Here is a 26,100-nt window from a genome sequence, read left to right as displayed (position 1 = left end):
GTGGCCTCTCCCGCTGCGGAGCACACGCTCCATATGCGCAGGCTCAGCGTCCATGGCTCACGGGCCTAGCCGCTCCACGGCATGTGGGATCTTCCCGGACCGGGGCACGAACCCGCATCCCCTGCATTGGTAGGCGGACTCTCAACCACTGTGCCACCAGGGAAGCCCAACATACACCTTTTATTTATACTTCAGTTTAGCCCCAGAATGTTCATATAAACGAGGGGGTTATACGTAGTTCAAAGACACTAAAAAAAAAAAAAGTTGAAAAAGTGAAATAAACGTTTAATTATGTACCTCAAAACATTAAAAAAAAAGCCCTAAGCTTTCCAATGATGTTGTTACAGAGTAATCCTACAATATATTTGCGATGTTAGTTTAAACAGTACCTAACAACGAGGATCAGTGAAATTGATACTTTTATACCATTGTGGAACTAGCTAACCATTTTAGGAAGAACTTTGACAGTATGTATCATGTTCTTACTCTTTGATCCAGCAATTGTACTGACGTTGATCCTAAAGAAATTATTAGAAATGTGTATAATGTGTGATCCAGGGTGCTAATAATCATAATATCAATGAAATTAAATGGCATTAATAGAATAAAGGATGGTACATTCTGAAGGAAAATAATGCATAAAGATGGTCCATGTATTCGGAATAATAACATGGGAAAATATTCATTAAACTGTCCATACAACATGGTTTTTATGTTTTCAGAAAATCATTTCTGAACCCGTCTCCGCACTTTGGAGGGTAAGATACTAAGAAAGAGAAAAGACAGCATAACAAGGCTCTGGGGTTAGAATGGCTTCCAACCCCGGGTTCGCTAGCAGTATGATTCTGAGCAAGTTCCTCTCCGCCTCAGTAATGTCAGTAATCTAGCTGTAAAATGGGAAAAACCAGAGTGCCTCTATCCGGAGGTGAATGTGTGAAGGTTAAATTAAAGTGCTTAGCGCGCCGCCTAAGTAAATTTTACTTATTATTACGATACCGTCTTCCTGCATCTGTCAAAGCAGTGGAGAATACGGAAATTAAAATTTAGAAATGTGATGCCTTAGTAAAGCGAAAGCCGCAGGACACTCTACAATAGGTATTCAACCTAACCTTTCAAGCTGCCTCATCCAAACACCTGGGTTCTGGTTAGGCCCACGGGGCTGTAGTGAACTGAGGTCTGCCTTGCCCGTGAGCACGTAAAAGATGCTTTTTCGCAGGGCTGGCGTCCCGGTGGGTTTGACTCTTCCGTGTTCCAGGGTTGTTTTACTCACCCGCGCGCGGCCCGTGCAAAATACGGACTGAGAGGTGTTCCCCCCTCCTCCCCTTTGGGCGTCATGGACCTGTCCCCACGTAGAGCTGAGCTTACGGAGAGGAGGCGTGGAGAGTGCTGGGGGGCGCGTCACAAAGACTACAGTCCCCAGCGGCCCGCGAGCTCAGGGAGTCCCGCAGGCAGGGCCCGATGGCTGCGGGTGGCTGCGGTTTCTCCTGTGCTCGGGCACAACCTTCTGTCTCTCTTTCGCAATACAGGCGGTTACTGGGTGCTGCAGCTTCCCCCCGATGTCCGAAAAGGGCCGGTCGCTGGGGAATGGGACCCTCCACCAGAGGCCGGCGCGCCGCTCTGGCCCGGGGGCTGAGCAGCGGGACCAACAGGCCTTGCGCGGGGTGACGGTGGAAAAGTCGTACGGCTGAACCTCAGGCGGATGGGGGCGTGGCCGCGCATGCGCGGCGGGCCATGTGGGCGGGGGCTTTGGGCAGCTGCAGCCGGCGGACCGTCCGCTGGTCGCCGGCGGTCTGGGTCCGCTGCCCGGCCCGGTGGCGGAGACGCGGGAGGTTGATGGGAGGTCGCCTCGACCTCAGCCTCAGTCTGTAGTGCAGCTTCAGCCACGCCAACGGAGATGGCGCCCTGGGTGCGGATGTTGGGAGAGAAGCTGAAGCAGCGTCTGCGGCTGGACGTAGGACGCGAGATCTGTCGCCAGTACCCGATGTTCTGCTTCCTGCTGCTCTGCCTCAGCGCCGCCTCCCTGCTCCTCAACAGGTAACGCGGCGGCGCCGAGCCAGCCGGGCGGGGGACAGATGGTAGCTCTCCTCCGAAACTGCGGACGCAGGCCGCGTTGCATCGCTGTGCGGAGAACGTCGGGCTGCGCAGCTGCGGGACGTGGGGCCGCCTGCGGGGCCTCTGGGGAGAGCGGCTCGGGGAAGCCGGGCTGGGCGCCGGAGCCCGGAAGTGCGGGCGGGGGTGGGCTCGAGTACCCCCTCTCCCAAGGCCTCGCCTCCTCAGCCACCCGGACCCCATTCGTCCCTTGTTTTCACCCATTTCTTAAAACCTGGGCCTCCATCAACGGTGCTTTTCAGAATGAAATCTGTCCGGGCGGTATGGTCAGCTGATGGAGGAGGGTGCAAGGTCCTGTCGCACTCGCAGGTTTAGACGGACTCCCCTAGCTCTCACGCCCACCTACAATATAGATCACAGTCGATCACGGCTTTTCCCACAGTGTTGTTGGTTACAACAAAAGGTCGTAAAGATTTGCTGAACCCAAGTCAGAAAGCAGAATAGTACCATCATCTCTAGAATAGTTTTAAAGGGAAGACTGAAAAGTAAAATTGGTAAATTTAGTTGACATTTTGAAAACGGAAGGTTCTGCCCCTGAAATAAACTGGTAGATTTTCTAGAAACGGTAGCGATGATATAGGTAGTAGTTGAGAAATGTTCCTTTAGAATTATCTTCAGATTTGCTTTCGGTGGAAAGAAATCTGAGACAGTTGTCAGCGGCAGCATCTGCATGCTGTTTCCTCTGATGTTTCGAGCGTGCAGCCATCCTTACTCTTTATCTGGAAGTAGTTAATCCCCAAGGATAGGAACGGGGAAGCATTCACAAGAAATTTGGTAGTTTAATTTTGCTCTAAGATAACCGTTTCCTGTGACTGTGTTGAAGTTGGGTTTCTTCCCTGGCCTCTTTGCTTTCTTATTAGTTGACTCTGGGTTTATATAATATTAGGTTTAAACAGAGATTGATATTACTGGCAAATGTACTTTGATTGTGATGGCAAGATGTTTGATTGTAAGAGTATGGAAGAAGTGGAATCCTTAAAAGAGTGGAAAATATTAAGTACTTACTTGCTTTCTCATCTGGAAGGTATTTCAAGCCAGATTAACAGGTTTAGTCTGAAAAACATGTCAGCTTTATACGATTATTAAGTTTTGTCCAGGGATTCTTACCTGTCTTCTTTGGGAGCCGGGTCAGTTAAGATCTCTAAAGTAGGGCAACTACGTAGGAGCAGGTTTAACTAGATTTCCAACCTAATCGTGGCATCCAGTGTTCTATGTTGTTAAGGAGTCATAGGATATCGTCAGGTCTGTATAGCATCTGATCTCTGTACCCTGTATTTGCGTTATGCAAAGAAAGAAGGAAATAACACGTAAGTGTTATCTCTCAGTGGTTGGATTTATGAATGAAATTGTTTTTGCATACATGGCACATCTATTCAGAAATTTAAAAATATATATGTATGTGTATATAATACAGAAAACATTGGGGACATAACTATGGAACTAGAAAAAAATGAGAAGATATGCTTCGTACATATGTTCAGCAAACGATTTCTGTACAGGCATTTCACCAGTTAATTTTTAGAAATAACTTTAAAAGAAATTTTCAGTTTAAAATCTCCCCTGGTTGGGAATTCCCTGGCAGTCCAGTGGTTAGGACTCCGCGCTTCCACTGCTGGGGGTCTGGGTTCGATCCTTGGTCGGGGAATTAAGATCCACTGCAACATTTAAAATGGATAACCAACAGGGACTTGCTGTATATCACAGGGAACTCTGCTCAATACTATGTAACAACCTAAATGGGGAAAGAATATGAAAAAGAGTGGATACATGTATATGTATAACTGAATCACTTTGCTGTACACCTGAAACTATCACAACATTGTTAATCAACTATATGCCAATATAAAATAAAAAGTTAAAAAAAAAAATCCCACAAGCCACCTGGCACAGCCAAAAAAAAAACCCCTCCAAAAAAACCCACAAAACACACACACAAAAACAACAAAACACAAAAAACAAAACACACACAAAAAAACCCAACCAAACAAAAACTCCCCTGGTTATTATGGTTAAACTTATACTAATACTCTCTCTTTTTTTTTTTTTTGGCTGTGTTGGGTCTTCGTTGCTGCACAGGCTTTCTCTAGTTGTGATGAGCAGGGGCTACTGTTAGTTGCAGTGCACAGGCTTCTCATTGCGGTGGCTTCTCTTGTTGCAGAGCTTGGGCTCTAGGCATGTGGGCTTCAGTAGTTGCAGCGTGTGGGCTCAGTAGTTGTGGCTCGCGAGCTCTAGAGCGCAGGCTCAGTAGTTGTGGCGCACGGGCTTAGATGCTCCGCAGCATGTGGGATCTTCCTGGATCAGGGCTCTAACCCGTGTCCCCTGCATTGGCAGGCGGATTCTTAACCACTGCACCACCAGGGAAGCTCTGGACTAATACTCTTTTTGAAATTAATTTTTTCTCTAGTTGTCTTGAAACTTTAACTGCTAAAGAACTCTCAAAGTGTTATTTAGCATATAAAATTATCTTTCAATATGTATTAAAATTATGAATCTTATCTGTGGAACGATAAATGGATATAACCTTTGGACCATTGTAACTGATTTATGGGAAGAGTAGAGTAACATACTTTATATATTTCAAATTATGATATCAATTTTGCAGTATTGGGTTAAATTAAGAGCATAGATACAATTATATATAGATTTATTGGTGAATCATAGGATTGAATATTTGAGTATTATAATTAGGAACATTTTAAGTTAATCCTAATAATAATGGTAATAGTTATAATAGATAACACTTTGTGAGTACTTTGGCTCAGGTATTGTGTTAAGAGTTTTCATTTATTATTATTATTTTTGGTATAGATTTTTTCCTAGCGTTTAGCTGTAATTGAGGTTTTTTAAAAAAATATTTATTTATTTTTGGTTGCACCAGGTCTTAGTTGCGGCAGGTGGGCTCCTTAGTTGCAGCTCGCCAGCTCCTTAGTTGCGGCATGCATGTGGGATCTAGTTCTCTGACCAGGGATTGAACCTGGGCCCCCTGCATTGGGAACATGGAGTCTTTTATCCACTTCGCCACCAGGGAGGTCCCCTTCATTTATTATTGAGGCAATTTATTGATGTGGTTGAAAGTTTTGAATCTGAAGCTTGATTGTAAGAATTTTATTCTGACTCCTCCGTTAACTAGTTATATGACTTTGGATAAGTAATCTAATTTTTATCTGTCCCAGTCCCGTAATCTGTAAAATTGGCATAATACTAGTACCTACATTATACGGTTACTTTGATGAGTTAAGTGGGTTAACACATGGAAAGTGCTTAGAATGGTGCTCAGCACATGTGCTCTTATTAAATGTTAGCAGTTATTTTTGTCTTATTTATCCTCATAACACTGTGAAGTAGGTACTATTACTAGCCTCAGTGAGTTTGTTTTTATGAGATATAACTTACAGAAAAGTGTATAACACATACATAATTGTATAGTTCTGTGAATTTTAAAATATGGCTCCCCATGTAACCACCACTCAGATCAAGATGTAAAACATTTTTAGCACCCTAGTAGGCTCCCTTGTCAATAACCTTCTCCTTGTCATGTATCAGTTTTGTTGTTTTTGAACTTCATATTAATGGAATCATATGGTCTTCTTGTATCTGGTTCCTTGTTCTCAACTCTCCTTTTGAGATTTATCCATATTGTTGCATATATCAGTAGTTATTCTTTTTTGTTATTGTGTCGTATTCCATTGAAACTATGCCACACTTTGTCCATTCTTTTGAAAGGCATTCGAATTGTTTACAGTCTTTGGCTATTATGAATAATGCTGCTGTGAATATCCTAATATATATTTCTTTTGATAGACATATGTACTTATTGCTTTTGGGTTTATATACCCATAAATGAAAATGCTTAATCATAGTATATACATTTGTTTAACTTTAGTAGGTACTGCCAGACAGTTTTCCAAAGTGGTTATACCAATTTTACTCTTGCCAGAAATGTTTTACAGTTCTGTCTGATATGGTTTATAGGCTTAATTTAGCCATTTTAGTGAGCATATAGTGGTAGCTCATTTAGTTTTAATTTGCAGGTCCTTGATTAGCCTCATTTTACAAATAAGCAAACTGAAGCCTAGAGTTAGTTGTTCAATAACTTTCTCAGGCTCATAGATAGTAGCAAAATGGGATTCTAATGTAGATCATTCTGATTTAGAAGCCCAGACTTTTTAAAAAGACATTGTTAAGAAAAAATACTTATTATTGATAACTTTCTAAATAACATTGACTCATATAAACTGTACAGAAGTCAGAAAATAGAAATATAAAGAAGACGTTAAAAATCACTCATAAATTTACCATTCAGAGTTGACTACTGTTAAACATTCTAGTCACTTTTACCTGCAGTTTACAATTTTATTTTATAAATTGCGATTTTTTTCTGTATATATATATATATATATATATATAGCCTTCTTCTATATATGGAGCCTGCTTAATGTTTTAGTATTATTTTCTTTATTACTTTTCAGATTACCAAAACTGTCTTACATAAACTTAACTTAGTATTAAAAAAAATTATTTATTTATTTATTCTTTTGGCTGCGTTGGGTCTTTGTTGCTGTGCGCGGGCTTTCTCTAGTTTCGGTGAGCGGGGGCTACTCTTCATTGTGGTGCACGAGCTAGCTTCTCATTGTAGTGGCTTCGCTTGTTGCGGAGCACGGGCTCTAGGCACACGGGCTTCAGTAGTTGTGGCTCATGGGCTTATGTTGCTCCGTGACATGTGGGATCTTCCCGGACCAGGGCTCGAACCCATGTCCCCTGCATTGACACGTGGATTCTTAACCTCAGTGCCACTAGGGAAGCCCCTTAACTTAGTATTAAGACAGGCTTTTCCAAGTACTTTTATGAACTTATTTAATCATCATAACAACCCTATGAGTTAGGTATTATTATTATTACCCCATATTATAGAGGCCCAAGCAAGAGTCAGAGAGATTAAGTAATTTGCATTATGTCATAGCTAGAATTAGAACCCAGACAGACTCTACAGTGTTATTTCCAAACTAAGTGGGTCTTTCACTGTATATTCTGTTTCTTTTGTCTATTTTTTCTCTTTCTACAACAGTACCAAATTTTTTTTTAAATGACAGTATTATAGTTTTGTTTGTTTTTTTTCTCGGTAGGCGAGCCTCTCACTGTTGTGGCCTCTCCCGTTGCGGAGCGCAGGCTCCGGACGCGCAGGCTCAATGGCCATGGCGCACGGGCCCAGCCGATCCGCGGCATTTGGGATCGTCCCGGACCGGGGCACGAACCCGTGTCCCCTGCATTGGCAGGCGATTTCTCAACCACTGTGCCACCAGGGAAGCCAGAAGACATTATTATAGTTTTGTAGTCTGTTTTTATATACAGCTGGGTTGTAGGCCAGAACACGTACATATGGCCTTCACGTGTGGCTTTTTTCCCAACCTGGTGCTGGGTTACAAGGGTGAGTATCCTGAGAAAGAGATTCTGGTGGAAACTGTATCTTTTTTATGACCTATCTTTGGAAATTAGGCAGTTAGGCATCTTCACTTCTGCCACATTCTTATGGTTAGGAGTGAGTTATTAAGGCCAGCCTCTATTCAAGGGGAAGGAAATTAGGCTCCTGCTTTTGATGTGAGGAGGGCAAAGAATTTGCACAGTTTTTATTTAATTTGTAAATTAATCTGGGTAGAATTGATAAGCTAACTGTATTTAATGGTTTCATCCATGAACATAATCTTTCTCCATTCAGATCTGTTCTGATGTCCTTTTAATAGCTTTTTTTGTCATTTAAAAACTTTATTATGGAAAACTTAAAGCACAAAATAAAAATAGAATAGTACAATGAAACCTGTAAATACCTATCACCCAGCTTCAAAAATGATCAGCTCAAAGTCCACTATCACCCCCTCCCCCAATTATTTTGAAGGAAATTCCACATGACATATTCTATCAGCAAACATTAAACATTTCAGTATGTATCTCTAACAGATGGGAGCTTTTTTTCTACGTAACCACAATACCATTTCACATTTTAAAAAACCTAATTTTTTAGCATCCTTAAATATCTATTCAGTGTTCAGATTTCCCCGAATTTGTTAGAGCTTTACCCTCCAACATTTTATGATAAACATATAGCAATGTTGAAATTTACGGTAAACGACCAATTATGTTTTGCCTAGATTTTACATTAACATTTTACATATTTTTTTTATTGGAGCATAGTTGATTCACAGTGTTGTGCTAGTTTCAGGTGTACAGCAAAGTGATTCAGTTATATTTATACATATATTCATTCTTTTTTAGATCCTTTTCTCATATAGGTTATCACAGAATATTGAGTAGAGTTCCCTGTGCTATACAGTAGGTCCTTGTTGGTTATCTATCTTTTTTTTTTTTTTTTTTTTTTTTTTTTTTTTTTTGCGGTACGCGGGCCTCTCACCGTCGAGGCCCCTCCCGTTGCGGAGCACAGGCTCTGGACGCGCAAGCTCAGTGGCCATGGCTCACGGGCCCAGTCGCTCCGCGGCATGTGGGAATCTTCCCGGACCGGGGCACGAACCCGCGTCCCCTGCATCAGCAGGCGGACTCTCAACCACTGTGCCACTAGGGAAGCCCCGGTTATCGATCTTATATACAGTACTGTGTGTATGTTCACCCCAAGCTCCTGAGTTATCCCTTCGCCCGTGTTTCCCCTTTGGTGACCACAAGTTTGCTTTCAAACATTTTACTGTCTTTTTATATGCTTTATTGTGTGTCTGTCTATCCATTACTCCATCCGTAATGAATCTTACTTATAAACAGCTTTTTACAGTTAATTAAATAAGATCCAAATATGATCTTTTAATCTGAATGTTGCCTTCCCTCCTCCCTCCCTTTTTTTAACCTTGTAATTTATTTGTTGAGGAAACTGGCCATTTGTTCTGTAGAGTTTTCCACAGTCTGGCTTTTGCTGATTGCATCCCTGTAGTGTTTTGGGGCATGTTCTTTTCCCTCTGTGTTCCCTGTAAACTAGTAGTTAGGTCAAGAGGCTTCATTGTTTTGATTTTTTTTTTTTCTCCTTTAGTTCATGATGGTGTAAATTTACAGATATTGAACTGTTTAAAAATATGCCTTTCTGGGACTTCCCTGGTGGCGCAGTGGTTGAGAGTCCACCTGCCGATGCAGGGGATGCGGGTTCGTGCCCTGGTCCGGGAAGATCCCACGTGCCGCAGAGCGGCTGGGCCCGTGAGCCGTGGCCGCTGCGCCTGCGCGTTCGGAGCCTGTGCCCCACAACGGGAGAGGCCACAACAGTGAGAGGCCCGCGTACCGCAAAAAAAAAAAAAAAAAAAGCCTTTCTTATGGTATTATTCTTTATTTTATGATATACTGCTAGTTTTAGTTAACTAATATTTTACTTAGTACTTCATATCTATATTAATAAGTAAAATAGACCTAATGATTTGCTTATATTATCTTTATCAGGTTGGGGAATTAAAATTATATTAATCCTTTAAAATTAGCAGCTTTTTCTCATTTTTTCCCCCTGAAAGCAGTCTGTATAAAGTAGAGATTATCTGTTTTATGAAAGTTTGGTAAAACCATTTGGGCCAGTGGTCTTTTTTTTATAGTCTGGTCTCTGATTATATTTTAATTCCTCTAATGATAATTGGTCTATTCAAGTTCTTCACTTCCTAATTTCTGGCATTTTTGTCTTTTTCTAAAAATTTATGTCATATAGGTTATCTAATTTATGAGCATACATATAGTTGTTTATAGTCTTACTCTTCATTTCAGTTATAGCTATGATTATCTCTTTTTCATTCTGTATTGTATATTTGTCTCCTCTTTTTTTTTTTAATTCCCTCATCTGTCTTGCTAAAACCTTGTCTTTTTAACTTTTGGTTTTGAAAATTTCCAAGCATATATAGAAAAAAGAGAATGCAGGGAACCTCCAAGCACCCATTACTCAGCTTCAGTAACCATCAATGTCTTAAAAAAGTCTAACCTTCCTCCCTTAAAAAGTAAATTATTCTACACAAAACCATGACCTTACAAAATTAACAATAATTCTTAATGTCTTCTAATAACCAGTCCATAATCAAATTTTCCTAATTATATAAAAATTTGTAGGGGCTTCCCTGGTGGCGCAGTGGTTAAGGATCCACCTGCCAATGCATGGGACATGGGTTCAAGCCCTGGTCCAGGAAGATCCCACATGCTGCAGAGCAACTAAGCCCGTGTGCCACAACTACTGAGCCGCGTTCTAGAGCCCACGAGCCACAACTACTGGAGCCTGCGCACCTAGAGCCTGTGCTCCGCAATAAGAGAAGCCACCGCAATGAGAAGCCCGCACACCGCAATGAAGAGTAGACCCTGCTCACTGCAACTAGAGAAAGCCCACGTAGCAACAAAGACCCAACGCAGCCAAAAATAAAAAATAAATTTATAAAAAAAAATTTGTAGTGCCTTTGTTCTAATCAGAATCTAAGCTAGGTCCACTCATTGTATGTAGTTGATGCATTTCTTAAACTTTTGTAAATATCTTATAATCTAGAACAGGAGTTGGCAAACTTTTTCTGTAAAGTGTCAGAGAAAATATTTTCGGCTTTGCAAGCAACATCAGGTCTCTGTCCCATATTATTATTTTAAAAATTTATCTTATTTATTTATTTATTTTTGGCTGTATTGGGTCTTCGTTGCTGCGCATGGGGTTTCTCTAGTTGCAGCGAGCGCGGGCTGCTCTTCATTGTGGTATGCGGCCTTCTCACTGCGGTGGCTTCTCTTGTTGCAGAGCACAGGCTCTAGAGTGCAGGCTTCAGTAGTTGTGGCTCACTGGCTTAGTTACTCCGTGGCATGTGGGATCTTCCCGGACCAGGGCTTGAACCTGTGTCCCCTGCGTTAGTGGAAGGATTCTTAACCTCTGCACCACTAGGGAAGGCCCCATATTATTTTTTAAAAGAGCCCTTTAAAAATGTAAAACTCTTTCTTAGCTTGAGGGCTATCCATAAGCCATAGTTTGTCAACCCTAATCTAGAACACTCCTCCTCATCCACTCTTTTTTTTCCTCCTTGCTATTGAGTTGTTGAAGAAGCTGAGTCATTTGTTCACACCTTGGATTTTGCTGATAGTTTCCTTGTGGTGTCTTCTTTTTTACTCTCACCTGCACCTTTATATTTTTTGTAGACAGGGAGTTAGATTTATAGGCTCCATTAGATTTAGATTTTTATTTATTTATTTGGTGCAAGAGTACTTCACTGATGCTGTGTACATCCTGTTATATCACATCAGAGGATAACTCCACATTAGATGGAGTTGCCTCACTTTGTGGATTCAGGTGGTGACAACTGCCCAACAAACTTTCTCTTTGGTTTCACTGTTTATTTACTCCCTGAATCAGTTACTTCATTATAGGATGCAACATGATGATTTTGTACTCTTTCATTCCTTCTGTAGTTTTTAGTTTAAATTCTTGTGTAGGGCTTGCCTGGTGGCACAGTGGTTGAGAATCTGCCTGCTGATGCAGGGGACACGGGTTCGAGCCCTGGTCTGGGAAGATCCCACATGCCGTGGAGCAACTAGGCCCGTGAGCCACAACTACTGAGCCTGCGCGTCTGGAGACTGTGCTCCGCAACAAGAGAGGCCGCGACAGTGAGAGGCCCACGCATCACGATGAAGAGTGGCCCCTGCTTGCTGCAACTGGAGAAAGCCCTTGCACAGAAACGAAGATCCAACACAGCCAAAAATAAATAAATAATTAATTAATTAATTTAAAAAAAATTCTTGTGTGTGTATAAAATTGCTTTACTCCATCCTCCATTAGGTCTATTTCGTTACAATGAAGTACATCTCAAATTGGAAAAGTGGGTTAAGTACTTACACTTTTCTCTTAATTATCGGTTTTTAGAGTAATTATTGGTGCCCTAAAACTTTCAGTAGTATCCAGTTAGAGGTTTGCTTATTTTATTAGTTTTTCCAAAGAACCAGCTTAATTTTCTTTTTTGTGTTATCATTATTGTCTACATTATTGATTTCTGTTCTTCTCTTTAGTGTTTCCTTCCTTTTAATGTGTTTGGATTTGCATTTTCCCCCCCATCCTTCTGAACGCTTAGCTTGATGGTTTTTCAGCATTTCTTTGTCTGATTAATGCGAGGTTTCTCAGCCTCAACACTGTTGATAATTTGGGTCAGATAATTCCTTGCTGTGGGGGGCTGTCCTGTGCACTGTAAGATATTTAGCAGAGTCCTGCCCTCTAGTCGTGTGACGTACTTGCCACACTCCCCTTCCTCTCCCTACAGTTGTGACTATCAGAATGTCTCCGTATGCTGCCACATGTCCCCTGGGCAGTGAGCTCACCCTTGGTTGAGAACAACAGGATTAATGCATTTAATGCTAAAGATTTCCTTGTTAAGTAATGCCTTAGTTATTGCTTGCCCTAGTTATAGCAGTATACATATTGCATGTAGTGTTTATTGTCATTCAGTCTAAGCATAGGTCTACAATTCCTAATCTGTAATTCTGAGATCAGAAAAGCTAGAAGTAACTTTTCCCCTAGGTTTGGCACTTGATAACAAAACCTGATCTCAATAGACATGAGACTATTTATAGTATTTATTTCTGACATTTATTTATTGTTTATATGTTTTGCTGCAGAAATATTAATATCTGATTATGGAGTACTGTATCAGACCTCATTAACATATTACATTATGTTATTTATGAAATATATGCTATAAAACTGTTCAAGAATCCTAAAAGTTCTGAATTCTGAGTCATAGCTCTCCGGCTCAAAATGATTTTCAGTAAGTGGCTATGGACATGAATTTCATAATTTCCTCTGTGAATACCTGTATAACCTATTGAGTTAGTTTCCAGACTTAATGGTTCTTTAAAACTTGATGTCAATTATGGTATTGGTTGGAGTGAAGCTTTGTATAAAGGAATGAGAAGAAATAAGAGTAGAAAGGTGGGTTGGGGTCAGCTTGAAAGGGACCATAAAGGTTTAAGGGGTTTGTGTTTCATCCTGCAGGCAACATTAAGCCATAGCAGTTTTTTGAGTGAATAGTAACCATGTTTATGTTTTTTAAGTGCTGAGTGAGAGCATTTAATAATCGGTATGTAGTGGATGTTTCTCAAGTATAGAATTGCCCTGGAAGCCTGGAGACCAGGCAGTTTCATCTAATTGGGTGGTACAGCCTTTGTCTCACAGCTCTTGCGCTTACTTGGTCACTGTCTATAATACGTAAGCGTCTTTAATCATCTGTCTTCACCTTCTTACTACTTGGTGCTTTATTCCCCATTTCTGAAATCCCAGATCTTCACAATATCTTCTGTAACCTTTTCTATTCCATGCTGCACTTGGGCAGTTGTCCCCAGTCAAAGAACTGGGATCAATGTGGAACTCACTTGTGTGCTTCCCTTCTCTTAAAGATTCTGTTGCTGTATGTTGCCTGTTATCCAGTGCCTAAAAGCAGTTTCTGCACATGTTTTGTTCAGTTTCATAGTTGTTTATGGTGGGAAGGCAAGTCTGGTACAAATTATTCTGTCAAGGAAATAGAAGTCTCTTACTCCTTTGAAACATATACCATCTGTCTGTTTTCTCACTGATCTCCAGGTCACTTGTACTATAAGCTTTTGGTTTTTATAGACTTTCTCTCCATTTTAAATTCTGCCATCATTCTAGGTGACTTCAGTGTTTGTGCAAGTAGCCCATCAAATGTGCTAGTCTATCTTGAGGTGACTCCTGTACAGTCTCCCACTTGGACCACCATATGGTGGCCCTGGTTATCACGAGAAAGTGTTCTACCTGTGAAATCTTAAAAATCAAACCTCCCGCTTGCTAACCAGTGCCTGCTTCTCTCATTCGGAAAAGCCTGCCTTTCTCAGCCTCCCGATTCTCTGCCTTCTTCCTATCCACTGTCCCTCTTGTGTTGTCACTTACTTTCCTATGTAGTTTGGAGTCAGTCTAGCTTAGATTGCATTGCCTGTCACTTCAACCACTCTATTGCCAGTATCTTTGACTCTCTTTCCTTACATTCCACTCACCTGACAAACTCCGAATCTTGGATCAGTGATGTTGCTTGTTTTTTTTAGTGTTTATATCCTGGTTACTGAATGTTGCTAGAGAAGATCCCACACCTGTAAATTTAACTCTTCATTCAGTACTGCTCAGCAGTTCCCCAGGATACCCTTCTCTTTACTTCTTCCCAGCAGCTGTTTCAGAACTTCCCCAGTCTTCTAGAACTTCTGTTCTTGCCACCTTCGCCAGCATCTCCTGTTTCACCTAAAGGCCGTCATAAATTCCTGTTTTGAAACCGACAGGTTTGACTCCATTCTCATCAATCTCTTCTTTCTCTGTGGTATTGGGGAGGAGGTATCTCTTCCTGTTACAACGATTTCTTCTATTTTGGCTCTGAATCCCAACTACCCCTATCTTCTCTAGGAGAAAATGATTCTCTCAAGTTACCTTTTCTCTCCTACCTTCTTCTCTCTTTTCTCCTTCTCTCCTATTAACATTTAAATATGATCAGGTTTTTCTAAACACCCTTTCCTCATTGTCCCTCTCCAGCTAACACCTTAGCTCTTCTTTCCTTTAAAAAGAGAATTATTCACATGTAGCAGTTCCACTTCCCTACCTCTCTTCAATCCACTGCCGTCCTTTACCATTCTACTATTGCCTAGTTCATCAGTAGCTCTCTTGTTGCTAAAACTGACGGACACTTCTCAATCTGTCTCACTTTATTTTACAACTCTTTGATCATATTAACTACTTCATCTCTGTTGAAATGCTTTCTTTCTTTTTTTATCTTGACAGCTGTTTTGACTTGATCCCCGGTTGTCTTCTCAACTCTTCTAATTACTAGATTCCTTTACGGATTCCTCTTGTTCTGCTTATTTCTTAAATGTATTATGTTCTCTTCTTTTTTCATTCTGCAGCTTTTCCCTGGTCATGTCATTCATTCCCATGACTTCAGTGATCTTTATGCTGGTAATTTCCAAACCTTTATCCTTGGCCCATATTCTCTGCAGAGATCTAAACTACAAAATTTGGCTGATTATGGAACATTTGTGTTCCAACCATTTTTGGCTGGTTATTGACATGTCTTGAGATATCTGAAATTCAACATGTCCAAAGGGAACTGATTTTTAATCTCTCCCTTCTCCTTGCATCTAATCAACTACTTAGTCCCCTTAATTCTTTCTCCTAGATGTCTCAAAACAGTCAGCATCTTTTTATTTCTAAGTCTCTTCCCTAGTACAGGCCATCTGTAGACTCTCCTAGATTAATTACTTCAGCAGCTTTCTAATTAGCCTGCCTGTTTCCAGTTTAGGCCATTCTCCATATTGCCGCCTGAGTGTCTACTGATCATCTGGTGATACTACTCTTTTTCTTAAAACTCTTAAAAATTCTTAAAATCTTCCTAAAACTCTTCATTGTCTCCTGGGCATTACTCAGGACTCTTGATGGTAGATGAAGGAAACTCAGCTCACACTAGGTTTGGCAAAGAGGGGAATCATGGGGAGATCATGTAAGTGCAGAAAGAACTGGAGTGTAGCTGGGCCTCAGAGACACATAGAACCAGGGTTTGGAATACTGTCAATACTTTCTTCACCTCCCAGATTTTCCTGCTTCTCTCTGTGGATTGGCTTCATTCTCTTCTCACTGCGTAGTGATTTGTGGCCTGAAGAGCTAGCACCAGAGTTTGTACTGTACGGTTTGCACAGCTAACAGCCGTGACACGGTAATTAGAATTTGAACTGTGATGTTGGGGGGCTGGTGTCTCACAAGGTCTTGGCAACTGAAATGTATGCACGTCAGAACTGTGCGCTGTGAGGACTGGCCATATTGAGACACCTTAACATGGCTTACTCTATGACACTGTGTCATGTGGCTTTGCCTTGGCTTTTCTAGATTCATCTCAAGGCCACTTCTTCCTTGGAACTGTGCTCAGATCTTAGCCCACGTAGTTCTCTCCAGTTTGAATTCCCCTGCCTCTTCCCCAGTCCCTCCTTCCTCTACCCTGTCCTCTTCTGTTGGTTTTCTCCTACTCACTCTTTAAGGTTTTCCACAGACACAACTTTCTCTGAAAAGAGTTTTTCTGTCTTTTCAAGTTTGGGTTGTATATTTTGCCCGAGGAGTTCTTGTATCATGCATACTTTCTCTGTCATAGTATAGAACACATCACACTGTATTGTATTTACTTACTTACCTGTTACACCTACCAGATAGTGTTTTCCATGCAAATAGAGACCATGGCAGTGCTGTTCCTTACTGTATCCCTAGAGTCCAGTACTATGTAGCACAAAACGGGCACTCAGTAAAATTGATTTAATGAAAAATAATCAGAATTTTGGTGGGGTTTGAATACTACCCTGTCATTAGAAGGTATTCTGGAAAAATGTGGTATTGGCTAAATATGACAACCTAGGTACCAAATTATGAAATGTTGAGAATTTATACTTCTTTATACTTTTAATGAAATATGCATTTGATAGCATACATTTTGTGATTCTTATAGTTAGTAGATACATTACAGAAAATCATGACTGGAGAAGTTGCTTCAGCCTGGTATTGTAGGTGCTTAATTAAAAACTTGTGAAATCAATGAAGGGACTAATTAGTGTTATATGCTTTTTTTTGATTCTAATAATTACCTTCCTTTATTTCTAAGGTATCTTCATGTTTTAATGATCTTCTGGTCGTTTGTTGCTGGAGTTGTCACATTCTACTGCTCATTAGGACCTGATTCTCTCTTACCAAATATATTCTTCACAATAAAATACAAACCCAAGGTAAAATATATGTGTTCTTACTTTTAAAAGAGTCAGTAGGTATGACCCTGTGCTATTCAATATTGTTCATGAAAGCATGTTAAAGCAGTGATTTTTAAAAAATACATCTGCTATTATTTAATAATGGAAGACATCAGAACATTTTTAAAGTGAAATTTGCATATATGTTTATTTTTTAAGTATATAGGTCTCCCAGGAGGAGCTATAGAAAGAAAATAAAAAATTCTCAGAAAATTGGGCTCCACAATTTTAGAATGTCCTTTGACTGCATATTAACTATGAGGACAGTGAATTAAAACAGAGGTTTCCAAAGTTGGTTGTACAGTACGATCACCTGAGGAATCTTTTAAAAAGTACAGACTCCTGGGCCCTACCACTAGATTTTGATTGAATAGTTCTGGGTTAGGGCCTTGTAACTAGGACCTGTTAAAAGCCTTCCAGGTGATTCTGAGGCACAGACACAAACAGGGAACTAATTGTTCCCTAAATGTTTATTTGCTCCGTAGAAACAAACCAGTAATATTTCTTTAATGAAAATAATTAGCTTTTCTGAACTTTGCTAAAGGTGGTAGTGTATTGAGTCTGTCTTTGGTAGGCAAAGTCCCTAGTGTGTAGATCAGGATTGAGTGGGATATCTTGAAGTCTTCCTTGAAAATTTTCCAAGTTGATGTAGTCCCTCATCTCAGGTTGGTTGATACTTCTACTCAGAGGAAACACAGCTGAAAGTGATACCCCGTATTTGGTCAGGAGGCTTACTAGTTATCACGCCTCTTCTCCCTCACTGAATTCAAGGTTTTGGAGAAATAGAAAATGGTTTTTTCTTATACCTTTGCTGTAGAGTATCATTTTCAAATATGGATTGATTTTGATTTTTTTTTTTTTTAGTAAGTGAGCGTAACAATTGACTTTAATTTTAAGCTTGAAAATTTGGCTTAGTTATTGTAAAGCATTTCATTAGGTATTTTTTTCCTATTGGCAGTTTGGTATAGCAAGTATTATTTATTATAAAGAATGGTTTTAGTGTTAAAGTAGATATTAGTTTAAAAAAAATCATGTCCTTTGAATTCATACATTGATTAACAACTTTTGGAAAGTTGATTCTCTTTAGTAAATATGATACATAAAGTAAAGACAAATCTCCCCATTTCCCTTTTTTAGCAGTTAGGACTTCAGGAATTATTTCCTCAAGGTCGTAGCTGTGCTGTTTGTGGTAAAGTGAAATGTAAACGACATAGGTACGTTAAACACTTTTAATTTGTTGATCCTTCCAGTTACATTTTGAATTTCAAGCAGTTTAACTGTATGATTTTCTTTAGACCTGCCTTGCTACTTGAGAACTACCAGCCATGGCTGGACCTGAAAATTTCTTCCAAGGTTGATGCATCTCTCTCAGAGGTAACTGATTTAAATAAAATTGCTATGTATACCCAAGCAGAAAGTATTAAATACCTATGGAAAGTTTAATCATGGAGTATTTTAATATATGCTGCCTAATCAATTCTTGGCTGGTAGTTGTTATACAACTTGAATGGTAAACTAGAAATGTTTTTGGATCCCATGTCTAATTGAAATGGACATTTTAGCCAAAAAAAGTACTGTTTATCTAGTTATTGTTTACCTCTTATGAAAATTGTCATTTTTGGGCTTCCCTGGTGGTGTAGTGGTTGAGAATCCACCTGCCGATGCAGGGGACACGAGTTCGTGCCCCGGTCCGGGAAGATCCCACATGCCGCAGAGCGGCTGGGCCCGTGAGCCATGGCCGCTGAGCCTGCGCGTCCGGAGCCTGTGCTCCGCAACGGGAGAGGCCACAACAGTGAGAGGCCCGCGTAGCAAAAAAGAAAAAAAAAAATTGTCATTTTTATTATAGGACAGTAGAAATAACCATTTTGTAATTCCAGAGGAGACCTGAGCTATAAGGAGCCAATGTGTATCTTACTGAATAGTGACCCCATTTTTGACACTAACTTGAGCAGAGAGTCAGATACATTTCACTGTTTCTCCATAGTGTAGGAATAGAAAGCATGTTCTCTTATCTTTGTTCCAGTCACATTTTCTATGTACCTTTTTGGTAACATATCATGTTTTAGTTATTTCTTTTTTTTTTTTTGCGGTACGCGGGCCTCTCACTGTTGTGGCCTCTCCCGTTGCGGAGCACAGGCTCCGGACGCGCAGGCTCAGCGGCCATGGGTCACGGGCCTAGCCGCTCCGCGGCATGTGAGATCTTCCCAGACCGGAGCACGAACCCGTGTCCCCTGCATCGGCAGGTGGACTCTCAACCACTGCGCCACCGGGGAAGCCCTTAGTTATTTCTTTGAGAGACTTGGTCTCTCCATCCGAGAAAGCAGTCAAGTCCTTGAAGGCAGGGAATGGGTCTCATTTGTTCCCAGCACCAAGTGCAGGTGCCAGATCTATTGTTGGTACCTGATAGATATGTATTGAATTAAACTGAATGCTGATTAGTTGAAGAATAGCATTAGGCATCTGAATCCTGCCTTAATTGTCCTTTTTCCCAGTTTGTATCTTTCTTTGGCTAAAAGTATGCTGCATAAATGCTTAACTCTTGGCATTTTTCTTTTTCATTTCTTCTGTAAGCTCTTTTTCATCCTTCAGATTCCCTGATTTAAGACTGTGCTGTCCAGTATAGTGGCCACTAGCCACATGCGGCTATTGATAAACACTTGAAATGTTAGTCCAGATTGAGATGTGCTGTGTATGTAAAATATGTACTGGATTTTAAGGACTTAGTAAGGAAAAAGAAATGTAAAATATCCTATTATATATTTTATGTTGATTACATATATGATAATATTTTGGCTATATTGGGTTAAATAAGATATATCATAAAATTAACTTCACCTGTTTCTTCTTACTTTTTAAAAAACATACCTACTAGAAAATTTGAAATTATATATGTGGTTCACATTATATTTCTATTGGAGAGTGCTGATTTGAGGTCTGTTGAAGACAAGACTTCTCAGAAGAGTATTATTTGTAGTTTAACACTTCGTTCCTTTTTAAAAATTGAAAAAACTGATGTAAAGCTCTTAGCCTAGTGCCTGGCACATATTGGTGTTCAATAAATTCTAGCTCCAATATTTAAAAACATTTTCTGAGATCTTGCTGTAGCCAGGAACTGGACTAGGCCCTAGGAATAAAAAGAGAAATCAGGTATGGTTCCTTTCTTCTGGGAACTTCAGTCTAGGAGGGGAGATAGCCATTTAAACAGACATGTGCAATATAATGTAATGCAGGCTATAATGGAAGAAATGTACAAGGTGTATCATTAGCACAGGGAAAGAAGTGCATAAGTCTTGAGAGGAGCAGTCAGGAAATATAACTAGAAGTTTATCAGCCTGATAGTGTGGGAAAGGGTATTTCAGGGTGTGGGAAGAGCTTTTGGAAGGAAAGAGAGACTTTGAAACAAGGTGGAGTGTTCAGCAAACTGGAGGGTGAAATGCGAAGGAGGATGTGGGCAATGAAGAGACCAGACTCTATTAGCTAGTATTTATCCATCACTTACTGTATAGTAGATATTGTACTAATCACTGTACTTGCATTATTCATGTAATCATACAACCTATGAAGTAGGTGCTATTGATTTGATGGTTTTACCAAAGGAAGGGTTTAGAGAGTTTTAATAATTTTCTCAGGTATCATACTTCGTTGGTAGCAGAACTCAGTCTAAAACCCAGGACTGCCTTAGTTCTTAACTGATTTTTATATGGCCCTTTAGAAATCAGATAATCAGAAGACTTAAAAGGCCACGCTGAAGGAGTTTAATTGATCGGAAGTCAGTGATTTCCAAATTGTGTAGCTAGAGTTTTCAGATGTGACTCACAGGATGCAGTGGGAGGTGAAAAGGAAGTAGATGGTCACAGGGGCTGGCAGCTTTCTCTCACCCCTTCACAATCAGTGCAGCGCCACTTGTCTTACTTTGATATGTTGTGGTTTGATATATTGAGGATTTCATGCAGGGGAGTGATGTGGTCAAATACATGTTTTAGATCACTTTGGCAGCTTTATGGAGGGTGGAGGGGAGCTAGCTTGGAAGGAGGGAGACTAGTTTAGAGGCTATTGCTATATATAGGGATGAGAAGATGAGGACCTGAACAGTGGAGCTGTAGAAAAGAGCTACTTAGGATGTAAACTTAGTAGGGCTTCTTGATTGAATTTGGGGGAATAATATATTAATAAGATGAAATGTTTAATGGTAAATTTTCTAATCTCCTCTCTGTGTCCTAACACTGTCTATATATATCTTATTTTTCCAGGTGATATCACTAATGCTTACTTTTTTAGTAAAAAATACAAATCTTGTTGCCTTAGTATTTAGAGCGTCCACAGTCTTCATTACTGCTGCAGAGAAGGTATATAGTCAGATTAGATGTATTGTTTCATTCCCTCCCTAGTGTTTTTTAAAGTTAATGCCCACTGCTACAAGCCCTTTTATAAATTAAACTATACTGCTCCACCCAGGCTCAAGGAATGGAAGGCTTAACACCCAGGATTTCTTTTGTTTTGTTTTGTTACTTTTTCACATATAACTTGATGTTCAGTGTACAGCTAAAATTTTCACGAAGTGAGCATATTCATATAACCAGCCCCCAGATCAAGAAACAAAAACATTATTAGCACCCAGAAGTACCCCTCATACTCCCTTCTAGTCACTATCCTCGCTTCAAAGATAATCACTGACACCTAATTTTAACCCTTTATATAAGTCTTATATATTTGTTTCTTCAGTTTATTCTGGGAATACTGACTTACAGAGAGGGTTAGGAATGCAAAAGACTAGCCTATTATTTTCCTTATTTCCATAGAACTTTTTTGGTTCAGTGAAGCTTCAGAGTCAGAACAATTTAGGTTTTAAAAAATTTTTTTAAATTATAGGAATATTTTAAAATGTGTGTCATTCTAATAGTAATTTTTCTTTTTTATGGTTTTCAAAGTATTTTTTCATATGTTTTCTTTCATCATCACAACCATGTAAAGTTGACATATACATTTTGTCATGTGAAAGTGTGATATTAGATGCCAATATATGGGATACTAAACTTAGTTTTTATTATATATTTCTTAGTAGTAGAGTTTATTTTCCCAGAATGGGTTAACTAACTTGATTTTTCTTTGAAAAATAATTTTTATGCAGGTTCTTGAATTAGTTTTGGAAAACTTCATTTACCCCTGGTACAGGTAAGTTCTTTCTATAAGAACTTTTTTCTATAGTATAGTGAATGCCATTAAGTTAAGTGTGCTAATGATATGTTTTCAGTATAGGCCACGATTTCTCAATTTTGGCACTATTGACGTTTTAGACCACGTAATTCTTTGCTGTGGGGACCTGTACTGTGCATTTTAGGGTATTTAGCCGCACCCCTGGCTTTTTCCTAGTGAATGCTGGTGGTACCCCTTCTTCCCCCTAGTTGTGACCACCAAAGATGTCTTCAGAGATTGCCACATTTACCTGGGAGGCACAGTGGTCCCAGTTAAGAACCATTGATTTGGTCATCAATTAACAGTTTAGTGAAAGCAAAGAGGAATCTAGGCTACTTTTTGAAAGAAAAGTAACGTGTAGAATTTCTTTTTTTTTAATCATCTTTATTAGAGTTGCTTTACAATTCCAGTAATTGCTTTACAATGTTGTGTTAGTTTCTGCTGTATAACAAAGTGAATCAGCTATAGGTACACATATATCCCCATATGCCCTCCCTCTTGCATCTCCCTCCCACCCTCCCCATCCCACCCCTCTAGGTGGTCACAAAGCACCGAGCTGATCTCCCTGTGCTATGTGGCTGCTTCCCATTAGCTATCTATTTTACATTTGGTAGTGTATATATGTCCATGCCACTCTCTCACTTCGTCACAGCTTACCCTTCCCCCTCCCTGTGTCCTCAAGTAACTTGTAGAATTTCTCATGACTCCTAATTGTAGGAGTGAGTTACTATTTTGTATGCACTTTTTACATTTGAAAAATAGTTGTACATTTACAGGAAAAATTTATATTCAGATATTTCATTAAATTGCAAGTTAATTTCAGTAGACTTTTCCTGGAAAATTAATATGTTTTTTTCAAAGTAACTTTGTTTTTGGTGTCTGATGTGGATGTACAAGTGCCCTATGCTTAGCAGGATATGGATCTGAAAAAAAAAGTCTAGTTTGACAATCAGAAATCCCAAGTTATATCGTTTAATAAAACAGATGTTCCCTTACATAAGCATCATGTATTTAGTTCTGTATTTGAACACTTAAACCTGTTTGACTTACAGATGTAATATTTAATGATAACTATGCAAATTTTATATAGATTCAGTATATTTTGAATTTCCTAATTTAAAAATGCTAGTAGGGGACTTCCCTGGTGGTCCAGTGGTTAGGACTCAGCGCTTTCACTGCTGTGGGCCTAGGTTCGACCGCTGATCAGGGAACTAAGATCCCACAAGCCACGTGGCATGGCCGGAAAAAAAAAATGCTAGTAGTTTAGTTGATCTATAGAGTATTAAAACAAATTTAATATTCAGTTTATATGGCATATTTTCCTGAAAAGCTTATATAAATCAATTTTTTACATTGGAGTTGGTCTTAAATATGGGGCATTTGCCATTTAAGTAAAGTTGATGGTGAGGCCTTTTGTAAAGTGAATCCTGTTATAAAACTTCCCCACTGCGACCCCGCCCCACCCCTTACGCCCACATTATGACTCTTCAGACATAAAATATGGCTGTATTTGTAAATGTTAAAGTCTGTATTTTCTCCTTTGATGCTGTGATATCCCTGTCCTTGGAGTTAATAGTGGAAAGCATGATTGATACAATTATCTTCCTTATTCTACCAAGGGACTTAACAGGTAGCATCATCTTCAAGTTCAGAATATCACCATTATATGTACATTTCTTTCTTGCCTTTGATTAGGGAAGTATCCTTATTCTTCTAGGGACCTCAGGGCTACAGGAAAACTCAGGAGAAGGTTGTCAAAATTTCTGTTTAAAAACAGTTGAGGGCTTCCCTGGTGGCGCAGTGGTTGAGAGTCTGCCTGCCGATGCCGGGGACGCGGGTTCGTGCCCCGGTCCGGGAAGATCCCACATGCCGCGGAGCGGCCGGGCCCGTGAGCCATGGCCTCTGAGCCTGCGCGTCCGGAGCCTGTGCTCCGCAACGGGAAAGGCCACAGCAGTGAGAGGCCCGCGTACCGCAAAAAAAAAAAAAAAAAACAGTTGAGGGGGCTTCCCTGGTGGCGCAGTGGTTGAGAGTCCGCCTGCCGATGCAGGGGACGCGGGTTCGTGCTCCTGTCCGGGAGGATCCCACCTGCCACGGAGCGGCTGGCCCCGTGAGCCATGGCCGCTGAGCCTGTGCTCCGCAACCGGAGAGGCCACAACAGTGAGAGGCCCGCGTACCACAAACAAACAAACAAAAAGCAGTTGAGTTTCAGTTTATCTTCTTTTTCAAATAGAACACACACTTTCCCCCCTTACTTTTAGAATTAGTTTATATTATTAATCTAGAAATATTTAAACTAATTTAAAATTTAGTATGTAATTCTGTTGCTTCTCAAAATTATTCTTTGTTTTATTTCTTAGATATTTCTTTGATGATGTTTAGAAAATGATCTTAAAAATCTGACCACGTACATGTGAATGTCTGCAGGGAAATATATACTATAATTTAGTTAACATTAATTATGTCTTGGTACTAGAATTATGGGAGATTTCTATTCTTTGTACATTTCTTTTGTTCTATACTGTAATGCATTATTTGTTAAAAAAATAGCGTAAGTAAATGGAAAAAAGTCAGTTCTAGACTCTTCTTGTTTTCTAGAAGGGGAAGCTGTGTATTTCTTTGAACTTCTAAATGCTTGCTTTTCTCCTCAATTGAAGGGATGTAACAGATGATGAGTCCTTTGTTGATGAACTGAGAATTATATTACGGTTTTTTGCATCTGTCTTAATTCGAAGGATTCACAAGGTATACATTTATAATGAGAAATTTGGGAATTTCTATATGTGTGTATTTGTTTTGTTCCTCACTTTTAATTTTTTAGATTAAAAGATAAATTGATTACTTTTGATTAATTGATCAATTTTGCTTTCTTTATTTTAATGTTTGGATATCTTGGTTTGTGGCAATTAGAAATAAAAAGACAATTAGAGAAAAAAAAATTCATGTTCCAGTTAGATGAATTTACTGAATACAGGGTAATGATTATGATCTACTTTTTAAAAAATTTCAAGCCATAGTTTGTTTATGTTTGAGTTTCTGTCTGTATATACTTAACAGTGTGTTGGCTGTAGACATACATACTTGTCTACTGTCTTGTCAGTTTGATAGAATTGAACATATTGACAATAAATTGGCATATTGTATCTGCCATTAGTAAATAAAGATAAATCATGTTAAATGTTTCTATACCTATTTGAGAAGTGAACAATACAGTCAAGTACTGTGGCAAAGATATGCAAAAATTATGAATAAGTAGTTCACAAAAGAAACATATAAAATGGCCAGTGAATATTTGAAAATTTGTTGTCTCACATGAAATATAGTCTTTTGATGAGATACTATTCTTTTGCCTATCAGGTTGGGAAAGGTAAAAAAGAATGATAATATCTAGCAGTGGTGATTGTGGGGAAACAGGCAGAGCAAGTACACACTCAGATTGATGTAACTCTTACCCTGGAAGGCAGTTTGGTAATCTTTATTAAAAGACTTAAAATGTCTATGCTCCCAAATTTAATTCAATTTTTTTTCTTAGTATATTTTAAAGAAATAATCACAGTATGTAAAAATGTATGTTCAAAGATTCATTGCAGTATAGTTTATAATAAGGAAGTCTGAAAAGGAAAACTGATGTCCAGTGGTAGGATTGTTGGTTGATTGAATATAATACATGCTAACTATAAAATCCTTTCTGTAGTTTTTGTGATCACTTGCTTTCATTTAGCATAATGTTTGTGATTGGTTGTTTTCACTTAGCATATTTTCAAGGTTTATTCATGTTGTCATGTTGTAGCTGTATCAGTACTTATTCTTTTTTATGTCTGAGTAATATTCTGTTGTATGGATATGCCACATTTTGTTCATCCATCCATCCATCCATTAGTTGGCTATTATGAATAGTGCTGCCATAGTGTTTGTGTACAGGTTTTTTTTGGCGGGAGGGGGTGGAATATTTGTTTTCATTTCTTTTGGGTTTACCTAGGAGTGTAATTGCTGGGTCAACTGGTAACTCTGTGTTTAACTTTTGAGGAACTGTCAGACTGTTTTCCTAAG

The 26,100-nt window shown here is 39.5% G+C and overlaps 1 protein-coding gene across 11 annotated transcripts in view; it reads left to right on the top strand.

The window, feature by feature from the left end:
* The first annotated feature begins 1,428 nt into the window (after positions 1-1,428).
* Positions 1,429-26,100, top strand: part of SNX14 (sorting nexin 14) — a 75,395-nt gene continuing 50,723 nt past the window's right edge. For 4 of the 11 annotated variants that reach the window (XR_010836211.1, XM_067011411.1, XM_059083121.2 and 1 more), the window contains exons 1-6: positions 1,429-2,034; positions 16,719-16,839; positions 17,998-18,074; positions 18,156-18,234; positions 21,989-22,032; positions 24,708-24,795. Coding sequence is in view for 10 of the 11 variants with exons in the window: in XM_067011411.1 (XP_066867512.1) it covers positions 1,895-2,034; positions 16,719-16,839; positions 17,998-18,074; positions 18,156-18,234; positions 21,989-22,032; positions 24,708-24,795 (549 nt within the window). In the remaining variant the exon portion in view is untranslated. The remainder of the gene's footprint in view (positions 2,035-16,718; positions 16,840-17,997; positions 18,075-18,155; positions 18,235-21,988; positions 22,033-24,707; positions 24,796-26,100) is intronic. The other 7 variants (XM_067011412.1, XM_067011415.1, XM_067011416.1 and 4 more) reach the window with 2 other exon arrangements.

Source organism: Kogia breviceps, chromosome 13 (assembly GCF_026419965.1).
Source record: "Kogia breviceps isolate mKogBre1 chromosome 13, mKogBre1 haplotype 1, whole genome shotgun sequence".
Taxonomy (NCBI): Eukaryota; Metazoa; Chordata; class Mammalia; order Artiodactyla; family Physeteridae; genus Kogia; species Kogia breviceps.
The sequence above is the reverse complement of the archived record's forward strand: the minus strand, read 5'-3'. Positions and strand labels throughout refer to the sequence as shown.